This window comes from Cetorhinus maximus, chromosome 1 (genome assembly GCF_964194155.1).
Source record: "Cetorhinus maximus chromosome 1, sCetMax3.hap1.1, whole genome shotgun sequence".
Classification (NCBI taxonomy): Eukaryota; Metazoa; Chordata; class Chondrichthyes; order Lamniformes; family Cetorhinidae; genus Cetorhinus; species Cetorhinus maximus.
In genome coordinates, this window is record NC_135879.1 from 161924243 (window position 1) to 161945037 (window position 20795).

Genomic DNA, 20795 nt, shown 5'->3' on the forward strand with positions numbered 1-20795 from the left:
CCATTTGCCACTGATCGGCCCATCTGACCAGCCCGTCTATATCCACCCGTAATCTAAGGCTATCCTCCTCATTATTTATCACCCCACCAATTTTCATGTCATCCACGAACTTACTGATCAACCCTCCCACATTCAAGTCTAAATCGTTTGTATATACCACAAACAGCAAGGGACCCAACACCGATCTCTATGGAACCCCACTGGACACAGGCATCCAGTCACAAAAACACCTCTTGACCATCACCCTCTGCTTCCTGCCACCCTTAGCCAATTCTGGATCCAATTTGTCAAATTGCCTTGGATCCCATGGGCTCTTACCTTCGTTATCAGTCTCCCCTGCGGGACCTTATCAAAAGCCTTGCTAAAGTCCAAGTAGACCATGTCAAATGCATTTCCCTCACACCTGGTCACCTCTTGGAAAAATTCAATCAAGTTGGTCAGACATGACCTCCCCTTAACAAAACCATGCTGACTGTCCTTGATTAATCCCTGCCTCTCCAAGTGTACATTAATTCTGTCCCTCAGAATTGCTTCCAATAGTTTCCCCACCACTGAGGTTAGATTGACTGGCCTGTAGTTCCCTGGTTTATCCCTTCCTCCCTTCTTGAATAACGGCACCACATTGGCTGTCCTGCAGTCCGCTGGCACCTCTCCTGTGGCCAGAGAGATATTGAAAATTATTGCCAGTGCCCCTGCTTTCTCCTCCCTTGCCTCACTCAACAGTGATACTGGGATACATTCCATTCGGGCCTGGAGATTTATCTACTTTTAAGCCTGCCAGACCACTTAGAACCTCCTCCCATTCTATGCTCATTACTTTAATTATATCACAGTCCTTCTGCCTGATTTCCGTACCCACGCCGTTCCTCTAACTTGTGAACACCAACACAAAGTATTCATTTAGAACCCCACCTACGTCTTCCGGCTCCACACACAAATTACCACTATGGTCCTTAACGGGCCCTACTCTTTCCCCAGTTTTCCTCTTACTCTTAATGTACTTGTAAAATAACTTTGGATTTTCCTTTATTTTGCCTGCCAATGTTTTTTCATGCCCCCTTTTTGCTCTCCTAATTTTCTTTTTAAGTTCCCCCCTACACATTCTATACTCCTCTAGGGCTTCATCTATTTTGAGCCCTCGGTATCTGCCATAAGCCTCCCTTTTTCTCTTTATCCAATCCTGTATATCCCTTGAAATCCAGGGTTCCCTGGATTTGTTGGTCCCATCCTTTGCCTTGACTGGAATATGTTGGCCCTGTACTCTCCCTACTTCCTTCTTGAATAAGTACCACTGCCCTGATGCAGATTTACCTAAAAGTAACTGCTCCCAATCCACTCTGGCCAAATTATATCTGACCTTATTAAAAATCGGCCCTCCCCCGATTTAGAACTCTGATTTGTGGCCCATCCTTGTACTTTTCCATAACAACCTTGAACCTAATGGAGTTATGATCATTATCTGCAAAATGCTCCCCCACTGATACCTCTACCACTTGCCTGGCTTCATTCCCTAAAATTAAGTCCAGGACCGCCCCGTCTCTTGTAGGACCTTCTATGTACTGGCTTAAAAAGCTCTCCTGGATGCATTTTAAGAATTCCGCTCCCTCTAAACCTATCACACTATGACTAGAACCGTAGAACCATAGAACACTACAGCACAGAAAACAGGCCATTCGGCCCTTCTAGTCTGTGCCGAAATATTATTCTGCTAGTCCCATTGACCTGCACCTAATCCATAACCCTCCAGACCTCTCCCATCCATGTATCTATCTAATTTATTCTTAAACCTTAAGAGTGAGCCTGCATTTACCACGTCAGATGGTAGCTCGTTCCACGCTCTCACCACTCTCTGAGTGAAGAAGTTCCCCCTAATGTTCCCCCTAAACCTTTCCCCTTTCACCCTAAAGCCATGTCCTCTCATGTTTATTTCTCCTAATCTAAGTGGAAAGAGCCTACTCGCATTTACTCTGTCTATACCCCTCACAATTTTGTAAACTTCTATCAACTCTCCCCTCATTCTTCTACGCTTCAAGGAATAAAGTCCTAACCTGTTTAATCTTTACCTTTAACTCAACTCCTTAAGACCCGGCAACATCCTAGTAAATCTTCTCTGCACTCTCTCAATCTTACTGATATCCTTCCTGTAGTTAGGTGACCAGAACTGCACACAATACTCCAAAGTTGGCCTCACCAATGTCTTATACAACCTCACCATAACATCCCAACTCCTATACTCAATACTTTGATTTATTAAGGCCAGTATGCCAAAAGCTTTCTTTATAACCTTGTCTACCTGTGACGCCACTTTCAGGGAATTATGTATCTGAACTCCCAGATCCCTTTGTTCCTCCGCACTCCTCAGTGCCCTACCATTTACTGTGTATGTCCTACCTTGGTTTGACCTTCCAAAATGTAACACCTCACACTTTTCCGCATTAAATTCCATCTGCCATTTTCTGGCCCATTTTTCAAGTTGGTCCAGATCTCTCTGCAAGCTTTGAAAGCCTTCCTCGCTGTCCACAACGCCTCCAATCTTAGTGTCATCAGCAAACTTGCTGATCCAATTCACCACATTATCATCCAAATCATTGATATAGACAACAAACAACAATGGTCCCAGTACAGATCCCTGAGGCACACCACTAGTCACAGACCTCCAGTCTGAGAAGCAATCATCCACTACCACTCTCTGTCTTCTCCCACGCAGCCAATTTCGAATCCAGTTTACAACCTCTCCATGGATACCAAGTGTCTGAACCTTCTGAACTAACCTCCCATGTGGGACCTTGTCAAAGGCCTTACTAAAGTCCATGTAGACAACATTCACAGCCTTTCCTTCATCTACTTTCTTGGTAACCTCCTCGAAAAACTCTACAAGGTTCTTTAAACACGACCTACCACGCACAAAGCCATGCTGACTATCCTTAATCAGCCCTTGGCTGTCCAAATAATTATATATCCGATCTCTCAGAACACCTTCCAATAATTTACCTACTACTGACGTCAGGCTCACTGGCCTGTAATTACCTGGTTTACTTTTGGAGCCTTTTTTAAACAACGGAACAACATGAGCTACCCTCCAATCCTCCGGCACCTCACCTGTGGCTAAGGACATTTTAAATATTTCTGCCAGGGCCCCTGCAATTTCTACATTAGTCTCCCACAAGGTCCGAGGGAATATCATGTCATGGATTTATCTACCTTTATTTGCTGTAAGGCAGCAAGCACCTCCGCCTCTTTAATCTCTATATGTTCCATGACAGTACTGCTTGTTTCCCTTCCTTCCTTATATACTATGCCAGTTTCCTGAGTAAATACTGATGCAAAAAAACTGTTTAAGATCTCCCCCATCTTGTGAGGCTCCACACATAGACGACCACTCTGATCTTCAAGGGGACCAATTGTGTCCCTTACTATCCTTTTACTCTTAATATACTTGTAGAAACCCTTCGGGTTTCCCTTCACATTATCTGCCAAAGCAACCTCATGTCTTCTTTTTGCCTTCCTGATTTCCTATTTTAGTATTTTCTTACATTTTCTATACTCTACAAGTACCTCATTTGCTTCTTGTTGCCTATACCTGCTATACACCCCTCTCTTCTTCTTAACCAGATCGCCAATATCCCTTGAAAACCAAGGTTCCCTATGCCTGTTAACTTTGCCTTTAATCCTGACAGGAACATGCAAACTCTGCACTCTCAAAATTTCGCCTTCGAATGCCTTCCACTTACTGAACACATCCTTGCCAGAAAACAACTTATGCCAATCCACTCTTCCTAGATCCTTTCTCATTTCCACAAAATTGGCCTTTCTCCAATTTAGAATCTCAACTCGAGGACCAGACCTATCCTTATCCATAATTAGTTTAAAACTAATGACATTGTGGTCACTGGACCCAAAATGTTCGCCTACACATACTTCTGTCACCTGACCTGCCTGGTTCCCTAATAGGAGATCAAGTATTGCTTCCTCTCTCGTTGGTTACCTCTATATATTGATTTAGAAAACTTTCCTGAACACATTTGACAAACTCCAAGCCATCCAGCCCTTTTACAGTATGGGAGTCCCAGTCAATATGTGGAAAGTTAAAATCTCCTACTATCACAACTTTCTGTTTCTTACATCGGTCTGCTATCTCTCTACAGATTTGCTCCTCCAATTCTCTCTGACTATTGGGCGGTCTATAATACAACCCTATTAGTGTGATCACACCTTTCCCATTCCTCAGCTCCACCCATATGGCCTCTGTATACAAGCCCTCCGGGCTGTCCTGCTTATGCACAGCTGTGATATTTTCCCTGACTAGTAATGCCATTCCTCCCCCTTTCATCCCTCCCCCTCTATCACGTCTGAAACAACGGAACCCCGGAACATTGAGCTGCCAGTCCTGCCCCACCTGCAACCAAGTCTCACTAATAGCAATAACCCAGTTAATGTTGGGAATGTTGAGATCCTCCACAATTACCACCCTATTATTGTTACACTTCTCTGAAATTTGCCTACATATCTGCTCTTCTATTTCTCTGACTGTTTGGGGGCCTATAGTACACTCCCAGCAATGTGATTGCTCCTTTTTTGTTTTTGTTCTACCCGTATGGCTTCATTTGAGGAGTCTTCTAAGATGTCATCCCTCCTTATTTCTGTAATTGATTCCTTGATCAATATTGCGAATCCCCCTCCTCTTTTACCTCCTTCCCTGTCTCGCCTGAAGATCCTATATCCTGGAATATTGAGCTGCCAATCCTGTCCCTCTCTCAACCATGTCTCTGTGACAGCAACAACATCATACTTCCATGTGTTAATTTGTGCCCTCAACTCATCTGCCTTATTCGTCAGACTCCTTACATTAAAATAAATACCATCCAACCTTGCCAAACTCCCTTGTGCCTTAATATTCTGTGAACATTGTATCAAATACATTGCAAACTAAAGTACATGTAGCGTAGACCACGTAGGTAAGGCAATAGGAGGGCTGCCAGTGACTGCGGAATTATAGGAGTTATTGCCATTATGGGGCAGAAATGAGAGAAAAACAAAACAAATCCCAAGACACAGCAGACTTTGGATTCAGACTGTTCCTTTAAAACGATTACTGATGAAAAGTACAATAGCACCAAAGCTGTGATAATTTAAATACTTTTGGGAAGATTTGCTTTAACAAAAAAGATATTTGCCTGTACTAACTTTCAACAGTGAAATCATCTCCAAATACAACTCACCTAATCTCAGTATGTTGGTTTAGCTCAAGTGCATATTATTGCTTGACTGTTTGTATTAGCATAATAGACACCCATTTGCAAATTTGTCAGTTAATAGACAATTTTCCTGAAAAACAATACATGTTGCTTACCTGTAAACCATTTCATTAGTAGCAGTTTCATCAAAGGCATAGTCAAAACGAAAAGTTTGGTTTTCTAAGTACTTTGTCAAATCCACTTTTTGTTTTGGTTCATGAACCATTACAACATCCTTACTGGGAATTGTGATTACATCAAGATCCCTGATTGCGTTTTCTGAAAGAGATTAAGTCAAGCAGTTATTCTTCACTTCTCATGCTGCTGTTTTGGCTGAACAAATCTCTCTTCATTGGACAGGAAACTTCTTCCAAATCAATATATCCAATGAGCTTCTTAAAACAGTTCTTTATCATGATGAATTATTCTGTATATCCGATGACAATCAATTTGCTATAAGTCATCAGATTTTGTGTAGTGTAAGTGAAAGCTTGTAAGTGATTTTGTTCTGCTTGAACACTGAAGTCAACCAGAAATATATGGGTCTCCAGTGGCCCAGGGTTAAGAGTCTTAAGTTGAGCCCACTCAGAAGTATTACAAAGCATCTGTCATCAGCCATATTGAAGGGAGTATTGGCAGATTGTGCTTTGAAGGAGGTTTTGCTTCTAAGAACAATACCTCCCATCAAGTTCAGCAGGCCTCATTTTCCTCCACCAGCTCAGATATTGGTTCCTTTTTGGGAACCACCAGTAAAAATTAGCTTTAACAATGAGGATTTAATGATTAATCACTATTGGTGAACATCCAGTTGCTACCAGCAAACTCAGATCATACAAATAGTTCTTCCTAACTTTGGCTTCAATTCTCATATTTGTCACGAAACCTAAATTCCCGAATCAAGATAAACAGCTGTTTGAATGTTGCCTGAACCACATCTTAACATAGATCTTACGAGTAAATAACCTAAACATGAGTAAAGATACAGGTACTGAGGTTGCAGATAAATTGTGATAGACAGGCATTTTATAAACAGTAAGAATACCTCACACTGGTAGGTATGAATCTTGAAATTGAACTTCCAAAATCTTTTACAACATTGTCAAATGGTTATGTAAAAGCAAGCACCACTGACATTTATAATTAACTACCAATGATATGGGAAACTGCTGATCTGGAATATTTTCTTGAATTTCTTCTTTTCTGAGAAAGTTACAAATATAAGATCAGGAACCGGGCAGGAATACAGGAGTCGTTTTAGTGAGTATGCAGCATAGTACAAGTTAAATATACCTCAATTGATTTAAAGAAAAACAGGAGATAATTGATCTCATTTGCCAGTAGAAACACCAGCTCCTGGTTTAGCAGATTAAACTGAACATTTGAAAAATGATTATTCCAGTACGGAGCTCGAGCTCCAGACAAAGCCGTGGAAATTCTGACAACCAGAAAGATTAAATCAAGTCTGAAATTAGTGCCAAAACATTTAGTGCTTCCAGGGCAAAGAACGAAAAGGGAGACAGCTGGAATAAAGATAAAGAAAGCGTGAAGAACAATGACAAAAAAGATAGAGATTAGAAAGTTAAAGGGGAAAAGAAGAGAAAATGACTGGGAGGCTACAGGAGACATCACAGATTCTGTGCCTAGCATTTCTAAAACTGAAACGGGAAATCTTGCCAGAGAACTGAAGGGTGATCATCAACCTGAAATGTCAACTATTTTTCTCTCCAAGATGCTGCCTGGCCTGATGAGTATTTCCAGCATTCTGTTTTTTATTTCCAACTTCCAGCACCTGCAATATTTTACTTTTGAATAGAGAGGCAGAGCAGTGGTCGAAAACAGAAATAAAAAATGTATGAGTAAAAGAAAGTTTCTCAGAATGAAAAATACCAATAAACCATCACAGCTGGATACATTTGAGTGTGTCAAGGTTGCACAAAGGGCCATGTTCATTGAAGTTAAAGAGGGCCTGTGATGAACTAAAAAGACAATCAGCCTTAGTTTGTGTTGCCTTAGGCAGTGATTTAAAGCAAAAGTGAAAGTTTTCCCTTGAATTCACCAGGGGTGACCCAATTCTTATTTAAAGAGAGTATTCCAAGATAGCTCCTGCTAGGTCTTCTCGATTCTAGCTTCTAGCCTGTTGTGGCATTTTTAGTTTTCTGCTCCTTAGCTGGGAAATTTCAACTCTTATGCTGAGCTAGCTCTGAACTGTTTCAGCTGGTTCCACTGCTGCCGAAAGATCTTTGTTTGCCATTTTTCGCCTTCTTCCCATTTTCACTGACTCCATTCATCACTTTGCTGTTGTTTGACCGGGTGACTGATGACCGGGTGTGGAGGGCATGTGAGTCCAGGAGAGGTTGGGGGGCGGAGTTTCTGTGAATCCAAAGCTTGAAATATTCCATGGAAAATGGAGAGCCAAGAAGCTACCATAAGCCAATACAGCTGATCTATTGCAATATCAATCTATTGGATCAATTGCAATATCAATCACCAAGGCCATTACTCATCTCCAATGTACCTCTAGATCAGCTATATTGGTTTATGGTAGCTTCTACCCAGCTTCTTGGCTCTCCATTTTCCATGGAAATATTTCAAGCTTTGTATTCACTGAAACTCTGCCCCCAAACATATCCTGGACTCACATGCCCTCCACACCCAGTCATCAGAGTTTCAAATTGATTCCACCTCATTTACAATTCAACTTCGGCCAGGAGTTTTCCGGCCCCGTCCTCACAGGACCCACCATGGGAGATTCGGTGGCCCAGCCAAAAGTCCACTAACTTTTGGCGGGACCAGACTATCCAGGCAGCAGATAAGGCCAGAAAATCCCACCCTTCATCTCACCACAGAATCTCCATATAACTTTAGACCTATTATGCCTTGTACATATTCTCCACTTACAAATATAGAGCATGTCTATCCTGATCTTTGCCATGCCTGTGCAACTTAAGGGTCCCTGTGTCTATCTGCATGCACAGTTTGGCTGCCACTCCAGACCCAGGATCATTACTTCCATGTCCTTTTGCTTCTCTCTACCCCAGCTGTGCCCTTCTCTCCTGTCTCCTCACTGTCCTGCTTCCCAGTCACACTTACTTTAATTCTCTCTGGCACTTTGCCTCCAAAAATCCTATCCCCACCCTTCACTATTCCTTAATCTTCCTACTCTACTCTCATTGTCCCTCTGAGATGAGCCACAGCTTTCTTCTGTGCCTCCATCAGTATTCTTATGAACAGCAACCCAAACTGCCTACTCCTACATTACCACAGTTCAAAAGTACTTCACTAGTTGTAAAACACTTTAAGACATTTAGAGGTTGTGATATATAAATGTAAGTCTTTCACTCTTTTTTTTCATCCCACTCTCTTATCGACCCCACTCACCTAGTGCTTGCTTATCTACAATGGCACTCAGTCAGCTTTGATTTTTAAAATTCTCATCCTCATGTTCAAATTCCTCCATGGCCTTCCCCCTTCCTATCACTCTGACCTCCTCCAGCCCTACAACCCTCCAAGAACTCTCCATTCCTCCAACTTTGGCCTCTTGTCAAACCCTCAATTCCATCACTCCACCATTTGCAGCTGTGTCTTCAGTCATGTAGGCCCCAAACTCTGGAATTCCACCCCCTAAACCTAAACACCTTTCTTGCCTCCCTTTAAGATTGTGCTTAAAACTGCTTTAGCCAGGCATTTGGTCACCTGTCCTAATGTCTGCTTTGATTTGGTGTCAAATTTTTGTTTGATTACACTTCTGCAAAGCACATTTGGATGTTTTACTATGTTAAAAGAGTCTATATAAAATGCAAATAGTTGTCATCAGTAATTGTCAAAACGTTTTACAAAGAAGTATCTTAAAGTGAACATATCTACAATTTTCCCTGGGAATGTGTTAATATGGAGATATGGCTAATTCTGAGAGAGAAGTCAAGCACAGTTCCAGTTATCGCCAGAGAATGAAAAGTCATCTATGCTCAGTCAATAATTAGAAGGGGATCAGGAATCCCAAATCAATGGAAGCATAGTTTTGTAAGGAATACTTGACAGAAAATTAAATGGCAGACAATAACATAATGCGCAAGAAAGTCTAAAACAATTCGAAAATGAGAGAGAAAATCTTTCTGTGGGCAGTTTTGGAAGAAATTTCACTATGCACATGAAACTTTCAGCAATGTCAAATCAACATATCATGAAGTGTTATACCACCATGGCATCTTCCTGGTTGCCCCATTTCCAAAATTACAATAAACTGGATATTTGGAGTATAACATGGCTCCTTTCAAAAACTGCCATTTTTCTATCTACTATCTCTCACTTTCCTGCTACCTTGTTAGTTCCTGTCTGCTACCTGGTGGGGTTCTGCCTGCCTCCTGGTTCCTTAATGCCTGTTGCCTCCAGTTGCGTCTTAATGCTCTGAAGGGCACAGTTTCTGGAAGAGGGAATGTGAGCATATAATTTTATATCACTTCCATTAGCAACTACAGAACTACAAATAATCACTACAAAATTTATTAAAGATTCAAAATAGCCAGCTGTTACTTGTATGCTAAACTTATCATGCAGTATTTATTTCAGAGCAAACACCACCACAAAATTATATACAACCTTGTGACATGGATCAGTAATTAGCTGAGGAGGCAGGAGGCAGATGGGGATAAAGAGAACATTCTTAGTTAGGCAGGATTTGACAATCAGAGTGTCCCTGGGATCCATTCTGGGGCCTCAACTTCTCTGGATTATTTCCAATGCCACACCATGGGAAAGTAGAAGTTATATATTATGCTACAGGCCAAACAGGAATAAAAGAAGTCCAGACACTAATATAGCAGGTAAATGGGCAATGGCAGTACAGTGAAATAATGACAAAATAAACAAACATCTGTAAGATGTGAGTTAATGGTTGGCTTCAAGTTCCACTTAAGAATTCTAGGAGTCCTGGAAATAAAATGGGAGAACTACATGTATTTGCTGGAGAGGTAGGCTACAATATCATTGACATTACTGAGACTTGGTTCAACAACAGCACGGGTTGGCAAACAAAGGGATAGATGTTACTTGACAGACATAGAAAAAAAAATGGCAGTGATGATCTTTATGTGGAAGAAAATGTGATAAAAGAGACGGACCCATCTGATCAAGTGCAGATTTGGTAGAATTTGTGGGCAAAAGGCACATGGGGATGGAAACTTAGTGAGCATCTGCTACAGATTGCTAGGCCAATGGGAAGCAATTACAATTATATCAATTGAGGGGTCAAATGAGTAGGGTCTTTTTTGGGGCGGTGAATCCCAACTGCCCAACCGATAGTGAAAATGAATTCCCTCTAATTTAAAATATCTATTGTCTTGCAAAATCAGATGCAGAGACTCAAGAAAAGAAACATATGCAATGCAACCTGTTTTTCCTTTAGAAGAAAATGTGGACCTGGATCATTTTTAGGCCCTGCAGGTAAGGCTACTTTAAAAAAAATACAGCACCAAACATTAGGCTTTCATTTCTACTTAGGTACGAAGCAAGGGACACAGTACACTGAGATAATTATCCCACTGATAGCCCTCAGAAGATTGAAGACAGTCAAACGTTGATTGAGATAACATATCAAGATTGCAATTATTCATGAATGAGAAACATTGATACAAGAGGGGTGAAGAGATGTAAAAACTGCCTAGTAATCAGTGACCCTGTGGAGCAAGATACAGGATCTTACAAAGGCAGGTGAATAGTAAGTGTTTATGGCAAGCATAGCATTAAATCTTCAGGAACTGGAACCGAAGAATACAAATCAGCAACATCACTGTTACAATAGGAGACAAATGCAGAGCAAACCAAAGGAAGCAAAGCTGTCTGTGTTAAGATTGGTTAAAAAAAGACCTAGAGGTTATATTAAATTAACAGATATCAGATACAACATTGCAGAAAGTAAAACCTCCCAGAAAAAAAACATTCTTAAAACCAGAGGGCAGTCTGGAAAAAGACAGGTTGCTGGCCAAAAGAGATAATTTTGCAGGTGAGTCTTTGCTCACAAGTGGATAGCCATGTGAATCATAAGTACAATACTTACATTTGTGAGCTGTTTACCTGGAGCTAGACCTGTACATACTGAGGCAAGGTTAGAAGGGAATAGATGAAAAACAACCCTATGGTAATATGCCACCAAAGGTAAATGACATGGTGAGAAATAATATAAGGGCCTTAAAGCCAGGTTTATTAGGATTGCGTCAAAACCCAGGTGGAGAATACATAGTAATGTTCTCTAGTTTACTTCCAGCATTTGACAAAGGAGCATAAGATCACCAAAAAGAGAGTGGCTGGCAGTATGGGGTAATGAAAACGACCACCAGAAACGCTCAAAGCGCTCAACAGCCAATTAAATACTTCTGAAGTATAGTCACTGTTGTAATGTGGGCGGGCGACTCCTCGTAGCAGACGTAATGTACAAGAACGCTCCACTCCGGTTAATTAACGTGTATGGCCCGGCACAAGGGGCTGAGCGGCTGGAGGTTTTTCAGCAGCTCCCACTGCTGCTGGCGACCACCAGGCCGGTCATTCTGGGCGGTGACTTCAACTGCATCATCGATGCGGCTGGACGATCCGGCAGGGCCGGCAGCAGATTGGACGCTACGTCCAGATCCCTGATGGAAACAGTTAAGGATGCCAAGCTGCACGACGTCTTCAGCAACCCTGCAGACGGAGCGCAGCGTAGATACACCTGGTCGCGGCCAGACAGGTCCATTCGTTCCAGGATAGACTTCCTGTTTGTGTCCCGTGCATTCACAGTCAGATCCACCGACGTCAAGCCGGTGTTCTTCTCTGACCACTGCCTCCTACTGGCGGACTGCCACTTGGAGAAGGACCTGAGGGTGGGCAGGGGGGCATGGAAGCTAAATGTGCAACTGCTGACCCCAGAGAACATTGAGGAGCTCAAGAGGGATTACAAAGGTTGGAGAACCGTGAAACCCCTCTTTGAGTCCCTGACACACTGGTGGGAAGCGATCAAGGGAAGCATCAAGAGGTTTTTCATCCTCAAAGGCACCCAGAAAGCTAGAAAGGAACAGAGGGAAATGTCCCGACTCCAGAAAAAGATGCAGAATCTGCTCCGGCTGCAGTCGATGGGGGTCGATGTCAAGGAGGAGCTCCAAGAGGTGAAGGGCCAGCAAGCCTCGCACTTTGCCTCGGAGGCCTCCAAGATCATCTTCCGTTCCAGAGTCCGCTCCGTGGAGCAGGATGAGACGTGCTCACGTTTCTTCTTCCAAAAGGTACACAGAGAGCGCTCTGTGATCAGCAGCCTGAAGGAAGAAGACGGCTCAGTAAAGTCATCACGGTCCGACATTCTGAGGATCAGCAAATCCTTTTATGCCGGATTGTATGACGTGAAGCCCACGGACAGCACGGCCTCCCAGTCCTTCCTGTCCTCTATCACGGAGGTCTTAGACGACAGTACGCGGGAGAGCCTGGACAAACCGCTAACTCCTGATGAACTGACTAAGGCCCTTGAGTCCTTCGAGAAGAGTAAAACTCCCGGAAGCGACGGCTTGCCGGCGGAGTTGTATTCGGCTCTGTGGGACTTGATCGGCCCAGACCTGCTAGGAGTGTACGAGAGTATGCTCCTGGCCGGTAGTATGTCAGAATCCATGAGGAAAGGCATCATCACCCTCATCTACAAGCACAAGGGGGAAAGGGAGGAAATTAGAAATTGGCGACCCATTTCACTGTTGAATGTGGACTATAAGATTCTGTCCAAGGTCATCGCCAATCGGGTCAAATCCGCTCTGGAATTGGTGATTCACCCTGACCAGACCTGCTCTGTGCCAGGCAGGAAGATCTCTGACAGCCTCGCGCTGCTCAGGGATACGATTGCCTATGTACAGGACAGGGGTGTGGATACCTGCCTCATCAGCTTGGATCAGGAGAAGGCCTTTGACAGAATATCGCACACCTACATGGGGGATGTGCTCTCCAAAATGGGCTTTGGGGAGGGAATTCGAAATTGGATCCAACTGCTCTACACTAACATCAGTAGCGCAGTCTCAATCAATGGGTGGGAAACAGATAGCTTTCCGATTAAATCTGGAGTCAGGCAGGGCTGTCCTCTCTCGCCTGTCCTTTTCGTGTGTTGCATAGAACCCTTTGCCGAGTCCATCAGGAAGGATCCGGGCATAAGAGGAGTGACGATCCCAGGCAGTGGAGGCACTCAGGTAAAAGCCTCCCTGTACATGGACGACGTCGCCGTCTTCTGCTCGGATCCGCTGTCGGTGCGCAGACTGATGCACATCTGCGACCAGTTCGAACTGGCCTCGGGAGCCAAGGTAAATCGTGGGAAGAGCGAGGCCATGTTCTTTGGGAACTGGGCTGACCGATCCTTTGTCCCCTTCACTGTCAGGGCTGACGGCCTGAAGGTGCTGGGGATATGGTTCGGAGGGACCGGGGCATGCGTTAGAAACTGGAAGGAGCGAGTGGCTATGGTGAAAAGGAAACTGGGCATGTGGGAGCGACGCTCCCTCTCCATTGCGGGTAAGAACCTGGTCATCAGGTGTGAGGTACTCTCGCTGTTGCTGTACGTGGCGCAGGTCTGGCCCATTCCAGACTCCTGCGCGATGGCGATCACTCGAGCCATCTTCCGCTTTATCTGGAGGTCGAAAATGGATCGTGTCTGCAGGGACGCGATGTACAAGCCTCTAGATAAAGGGGGAAAAAACGTGCCCAACATCGCCCTCATACTGATGGCCACCTTTGTGTGTGGCTGCATCAAGCGGTGCGTAGACCCTCAGTACGCAAACACCAAGTGTCACTACGTGCTGAGGTTCTACCTGTCCCCGGTGTTGCGAAGGATGGGTCTGGCCACGCTGCCGCGGAACGCTCCAAGTAGTTGGACCGTGCCGTACCACCTGTCCCTGGTGGAAAAATTTATGCAGAAAAACACCGTTGACCACAAGTCCATCAGGCAGTGGTCAGCACGTAACGTCCTAGAGGCCCTGAGGGAAAAGGAGAGGGTGGACCCTGTGGGATGGTTCCCCGAGCAGACTGTCAAAGTCATTTGGCAGAATGCCTCATTGCCAGAACTTTCCAACAAGCACCAAGACGTAGCTTGGCTGGTGGTGAGAAAGGCCCTCCCCGTCAGATCCTTCCTACACGCCAGGAGTCTCACCCCCTCTGCACGTTGCCCTCGAGGTGGCTGTGGTGGGGAAGAGACCGTTGTTCACCTCCTTGTGGATTGTGCCTTTGCAAAGAAAGTCTGGAGAGAGATGCAGTGGTTGCTGTCGAGGTTCATCCCGAGCAGTTCTGTGACACAGGACTCTGTGCTCTACGGGCTGTTCCCAGGGACACACACCGAGACAAAAATCAACTGCAGCTGGAGGATCATCAACTCGGTGAAAGACGCGCTTTGGTCTGCCCGAAACTTGTTGGTCTTCCAGCACAAAGAGTTGTCCCCGACCGATTGTTGCGGACTGGCACAATCCAAAGTCCAGGACTACGTGCTGAGGGACGCACTAAAGCTTGGGGCAGCTGCCGCAAAGGCGCAATGGGGAAGGGTCGCTGTCTAAGACCTTTCTGCCACAGCGCACTGAGAGACTGGGAACTGTTTAGAGCCCCTCGGGCTGTACAGCTCAAAATGAAAGGCTGTAAATGATTGTAATATTGTTTGTACTGATGCACCTGGTGATACATTTTGTAAAAGTTTAACCTGGATTGTACCCTTGTAATGGTGTTTTTGAAATGGTTTGGAATGTGATTGAAGAAATTTTATGAATAAAGTATATTTTTGCAAAAAAAAAAAATAGTCACTGTTGTAATGTAGGAAACACAACAGTCAATTTTTGCACAGCTGGTTCCCACAAGCAACAATGTGATGGTGACCGGATAAGGCAGAGATAGATAGACTCTTGAGTAACATAGGAGTCAAAGGTTATTGCGGGTAAGTGGGAATGTGGAGTTGAGGGCACAATCTCAGCCATGGTCTTACTGAATGATGCAGCAGGCTCGAGGAGCAGAATGGTCCACTCCTGCTCCTAATTCACATGTTTGTATGGTAATCGGTTTTGATTGAGGAATAAATATTGGCCAGGGCAATGGGGTTAACTTTCCTGCTCTCCTTTGAAATAGTGCCACAGAACTTTTGGCATCTGTCTGAGGAGGCAGACTGGAGTGTTAGCCTCGATTTTAGTGCTCAAGTCCAAGAGCAAACCTGGAACTTTGTAACTTAAGAGGCAAGAGTGTCACTAACGGAGTCACAGCAGATACAGAGAACATAGAGACCTAGTAACATGAATACACCTTTCAGCCCAGTGAGCACAAAAAAAGTGGTTGCAGCCCCATGGAGAATACAAATCAGCAATAGCATTGCTACACCAGGAGACAAATACAAAGTAAAGCCATAGGAAGCAAAACCACCTGTGTTAAGCTTGGTTAAAAAAACTGATTATATTAACAGATATCAGATACCAATTAGGAATAAATAAAAGTTGATGCTGTGGGAGATAGAAAATTACAACATTAACTAATCTTTTAGCATTAGAAATGCCTAACATACAAACATACGAATGAAGAGTAGGAGGAGGCCACTCGGCCCTTTGAGCCTGCTCCGCCATTCAATAAGGTCATGGCTAATCTGATTGTAACCTGAACTCCTACCCACTGCTACCAATTGCTGCCTACCCACGATAACCTTTCACCTCCTTGCTTATCAAGAGAATCTATCTACCTCCACCTTAAAAATATTCAAAGACTCTTCCTCAAAAGGCGATAGGAGCAGAGTTCCAAAGACACAAAACCTTCAGAGAAAAAAATTCTCATCTGTCCTAAATGTTTTTAAACAGTGACCCCCTAGTTCTAGATTCTCCCATAAGAGGAAACATCCTTTCCACATCCACCCTGTCAAAGCCCCTCAGGATCTTAAAGGTTTCATTCAAGTTGCCTCTTACCCTAATAAACTCCAGCGGATACAAGCCTAGCCTGTCCAACCTTTCCTCAAGTCAACCCTCCCATTCTCAGTATTAGTTTAGTAAACCTTCTTTGAACTGCTTCCAATGCATTTACATCCTTCCCTAAATAAGGAGGCCAATACTGTACACAGTACTCTAAATGTGGTCTCACCAATGTCCTGTATGACTGCAGCATAGCCTCCCCACTTCAATTCCCCTCGCATTCTATTAGCATCCTTAATTATTTGCTCTACTTGCATACTAGCCTTTTGTGATTCATGCACTAGGATGCCCAAATCCCTCTGCATCTCAGAGCTCTGCAATCTCTCACCATGTAGATAATATGCTTTTTTATTCTTCCTGCCAAAATGGACGACCTCACATTTCCCCACAGCATACTCCATTTGCCAGATCTTTGCCAACTCACTTAACCTACTTATATCCCTTTCTAGCCTCCTTATGTCCTCTTCACAACTTACTTTCCTACCTATCTTTGTGTCATCAGCAAATTTAGCAACCAAAACTAAGGTTTCTTCATCCAAGTTATTTATTTAGATTGTAAAAGTCAAGGCCCCAGCACTGAACCCTGTGGCACACCATTCGTTACATCTTGCCAACCGGAAAATGACACATTTATACCTACAATGCTTTGTTAGCCAGCCAATCTTCTACCCATGCCAATATGTTACCCCTACTCCATGAGCTTTTATTTTCCGCAATAACCTTTGTTATGGCACCTTATCAAATGCCCTCTGGAAATCTATATACAGTACATCAGTCAGTTCCCCTTTATCCACGACACATGTTACTTCTTCAAAGAACTTCAATAAATTAGTTAAACACGATTTCACAAAACCATGCTGACTCTGCCTGACTGCCTTGAATTTTTCTAAGTGCCCTGCTAGAAGGTCTTTAATAATAGCTTCTAATAGCTTCTTTCCCTATGACAGATGTTAAGCTAACCAGCCTGTAGTTTCTTGCTTTTTGTCTCCCCCCTTTTTTAAATAAAGGAGTTACAAAATATGAACTAACAGTAGGACATGCTAAAGGACAGTAGATCAGAATGTGATAGTACAACTTTTTCTATGAAATGAGAGAAAGGGTATGTGATAACAAGGAAGTGATTTTAATGATAAATTGCAATCAAGGCAATAAAAATTAGGAGAATCCATTTGGTTGGAGTCATAGTTGGTAGACACAATGTCTACCTTGATCTGGCATTAGTTAATGCCCATAAAACATAAAATAAATATAAGTAATAGCATCTCTGGGAAATACTGACCACAGAAAAGATAGCTCTCATGATGTAGGAGTCAGAAATAGTCAAGACAATAGCACTGGAATTGCTAGCCCGCCGACAATTAAAAGGCCTATTATGGCCGGTGAAAAATTAATTAAAATAAATTTTTCGCTGCCTGTCCAACCTTATGGCTGGCAGGCAGGCGATAATGCCAAGCGGCCTTTGCGCCTTTTTGGAAACCTCATCCAAGGGCGGGATGAGGTTTCCAAAAGCAAATAAAAATAAAATAAAACTTTAATTTTTCATTAATAACATGTCCCTGCTCATGTGACAGAGTCACATGAGGGGACATGTTTCATAAGAACATAAAAAGAAATGAGTCTGGGAAGAGTGTCCTCGGCAGTCACCGTCGCCGTGAAGCAGTCTGGGAAGAGTGTCCTCGGTAGTCACCGTCGCCGTGAAGCAGTCTGGGAAGAGTGTCCTCGGCAGTCACTGTTGCTGTGAAACAGTCTGAGAAGAGTGTCCTCGGCAGTCACTGTCGCTGTGAAGCAGTCTGAGAAGAGAGCCCTCGGCAGTCACTGTCGCCGAGTGAAAAAAAACAAGGAGTGACATCACAGGAAAACTGTAAGTTCATTGGTTGATAAGTAACTGCTGGTTTGAACTACCTATTCTAAGTTGATTTCAAATTAAAGGTGACTACTGGGGCCCAGGATCGGAGGCCTAACACTTCAGCTTCAACTCAGCAGAGAGATCGAGTTCCAGTTGATTTTAAAAAGTGTATTTTGAATCTCTATTCTAACTTGCTTTCAGATTAAAGATAAATAGGAGAAATGCTTTATAGATTGATAAACTAAAGACCAGTAGGAAATTTAAAAACAAATTGAAAAACTAATTAAATAAAACAGAGATGCAGGGCCAGGCGATGTGTTGTAGCTGCATGGTGTGGGAGCTGGTGGACCCCATTGTGGTTCCTAGTGACCACAGCTGTAGCAAATGTTGATTGCTCGAGGAACTCCGGCTCAGAGCTGATGAGTTGGAGTCTGAGTTTCGGACACTGCGACACATCAGGGAGGGGGAGGGTTACCTGGACGCTGTGTTTCAGGAGACAGTCACACCCCTTAGATTAGCTACCTTAAATTTGGCCAGTGGTCAGGGACAGGAGGGTGTGATTATGAGTGAGGCAGGTAGAGGAATCCAGGAAGTAACACTGCAGGAGCTTCAGCCCTTATCCAACAGGTTCGGGATTCTTGCTCCTTGTGTGGACAAGAGCGGGGACTGTAGGGAGGATAAGCAAACTGACCATAGCACCATGGTACAGGGAGCCATTCAAGTTGGGGAAGAAAAGAGAAATATAGTTGTAATCGGGGATAGTATAGTTAGAGGAATAAATACAGTTCTCTGTAGCCAGGATCGAGAGTCCCGAAGACTGTGTTGCCTACCTGGTGCCAGGGTTAAGGATATCTCATCTGGGCTGTAGAGGAACTTGGAGTGGGAGGGGAAAGATCCAGTTGTCGTGGTCCACGTAGGTACCAATGATGTAGGTAGAAGGAGGAAAGAGGTTCTGCTGAGGGAATACGAGCAGCTAGGGGCTAAATTAAAACGCAGAACCAAAAAGGTAATGATCTCTGGATTACTACCTGAGCCACCAGCTAATTGGCACAAGGTCAATAAGATTAAAGAGGTAAATGCATGGCTCAAAGATTGGTGTGGGAGAAATGGGTTCGAATTCATGGGCATTGGCACCAGTACTGCGGAAAGAGGGAGCTATTCCGTTCGGACGGGCTCCACTTGAATCATGCTGGGACCAGTGCCTTGGCAAATCACATAATTAGGGTTGTAGATAGAAACTAAATAGTGGGGGGTGAGGGTTCAGTTGCATGGAAATATAAAAATCAAAGTTTAAGGAGAGGGTAAGAGTGCAGGTTAGTGACGAGGCTGATTGTTACCAAAAAGTGAAAGGGAGGGACAGAGTGTGTGTTTGGGGGAAATTAAAAATGCTAAAAGAGAATACATAAGAATTCACTGAAAAATCCTTAAAATCTCCAGGCAGACATGGCTGCTAAAGAGTTGAAGAATACCAGATGAACATTGCATAGCCTTAAGAGTCAGACTGGTGACAAAAGTATGACATAAATTAGAATAAGTGTACTCCCCTCTCACATAGGGAAGGGGCAGATGGCTTTAGCTTAGATATGGGAAGACATACAATGGACAAAGATGAAACACAAACAGTCTTGAGTTGTGGGAACCAAGGTCTTTGTGTACTTGTTTTAATGTTGATTGGATAATTATGTATACATCCTTTAGAATAATTGGTTAGCAAAATCACATATTTATGTAGTCAATAGGATAGAGTTAGCATGGGACCGGTGTGTTGGTGACCGATTGGATGTATTCAAATTTACTCAAATGTATTATAAGAAAAAGTACAAAAGTAATGAAATGTAATCAATCTGGGAGCTGGGTCTTCATTCTTTGGAATGATTGCGGCTCCCTTGCATATACTTGTATAAAACCGGTTAAAGGAAACTTGAGTCTCTGTGGTCACTGTGGGATCGGAGAGTGTAACTTCTCCTCTTCAATTGGCCTATGTGGTCATTGCAGGATCGGGGGTGTAACTTCTTCAGTGTGTGAATGCCATATTGCACCAAAGAATCATATAAGAGTAGGGAAAATTGACAATAGGGCAAACTTAAAGGCTTTGTATCTGAATGTGCGTGGCATTCGGAATAAAACTAATGAGTTAACAGCGCAAATAGAGATGAATAAGTATGATTTGGTGGCGATTACTGAGATGTGGTTACAGGGAGAACAGGTTTGGGAGTTGAATATCCAAGGGTACTCAGTGTTTCGGAAGGATAGGCAAGAAGGAAAAGGAAGTGGTGTAGCTTTGTTAGTAAAGGAAGAGATCAGTACTAAAGTGAGGAATGATATAGGCACTGGAGAGCAAGACGTAGAGTCAGTCTGAGTAGAAATAAGAAATAGCAAGGGAAAGAAGTCCCTGGTGGGAATAATCTATAGGTCCCCAAACAGTAGTTCAGCAGCCAGGCACAGTATAAACCAGGAAATACTGGAAGCATGTAAGAAAGTCACAGCAATAATCATGGGTGCTTTTAATATGCATATAGACTGGACTCATCAAATTGGCAAGGGTAGCCTTGAGGGAGAGTTCATAGAGTGTATTGTTTCTTGGAGCAATATGTTGTGAAACCAACCAGGGAGCAGGCTATTCTGGATTTGGTTTTGTGTAATGAGGTGGGATTAATTAATGATCTCATAGTAAAGGATTCTCAAGGGAAGAGTGATCATACCATGCTAGAATTCCAAGTTCGGTTTGAGAACGAGAAACTTGAGTCCCACACTAGTGTTCTGGAGTTAAACAAAGGTAACTACATAGGCATGAGGGCAGAA

The 20795-nt window shown here is 43.5% G+C and overlaps 1 protein-coding gene across 4 annotated transcripts in view; it reads right to left on the reverse strand.

Annotated features, from left to right (window-relative positions):
• The window catches only part of LOC144684808 (kinesin-like protein KIF2A), a 158333-nt gene that overhangs the window by 75368 nt on the left and 62170 nt on the right, over positions 1–20795 (reverse strand). For all 4 annotated transcript variants that reach the window (XR_013577571.1, XM_078549081.1, XM_078549070.1 and 1 more), the window contains one exon: positions 5351–5513. Coding sequence is in view for 3 of the 4 variants with exons in the window: in XM_078549081.1 (XP_078405207.1) it covers positions 5351–5513 (163 nt within the window). In the remaining variant the exon portion in view is untranslated. The remainder of the gene's footprint in view (positions 1–5350; positions 5514–20795) is intronic.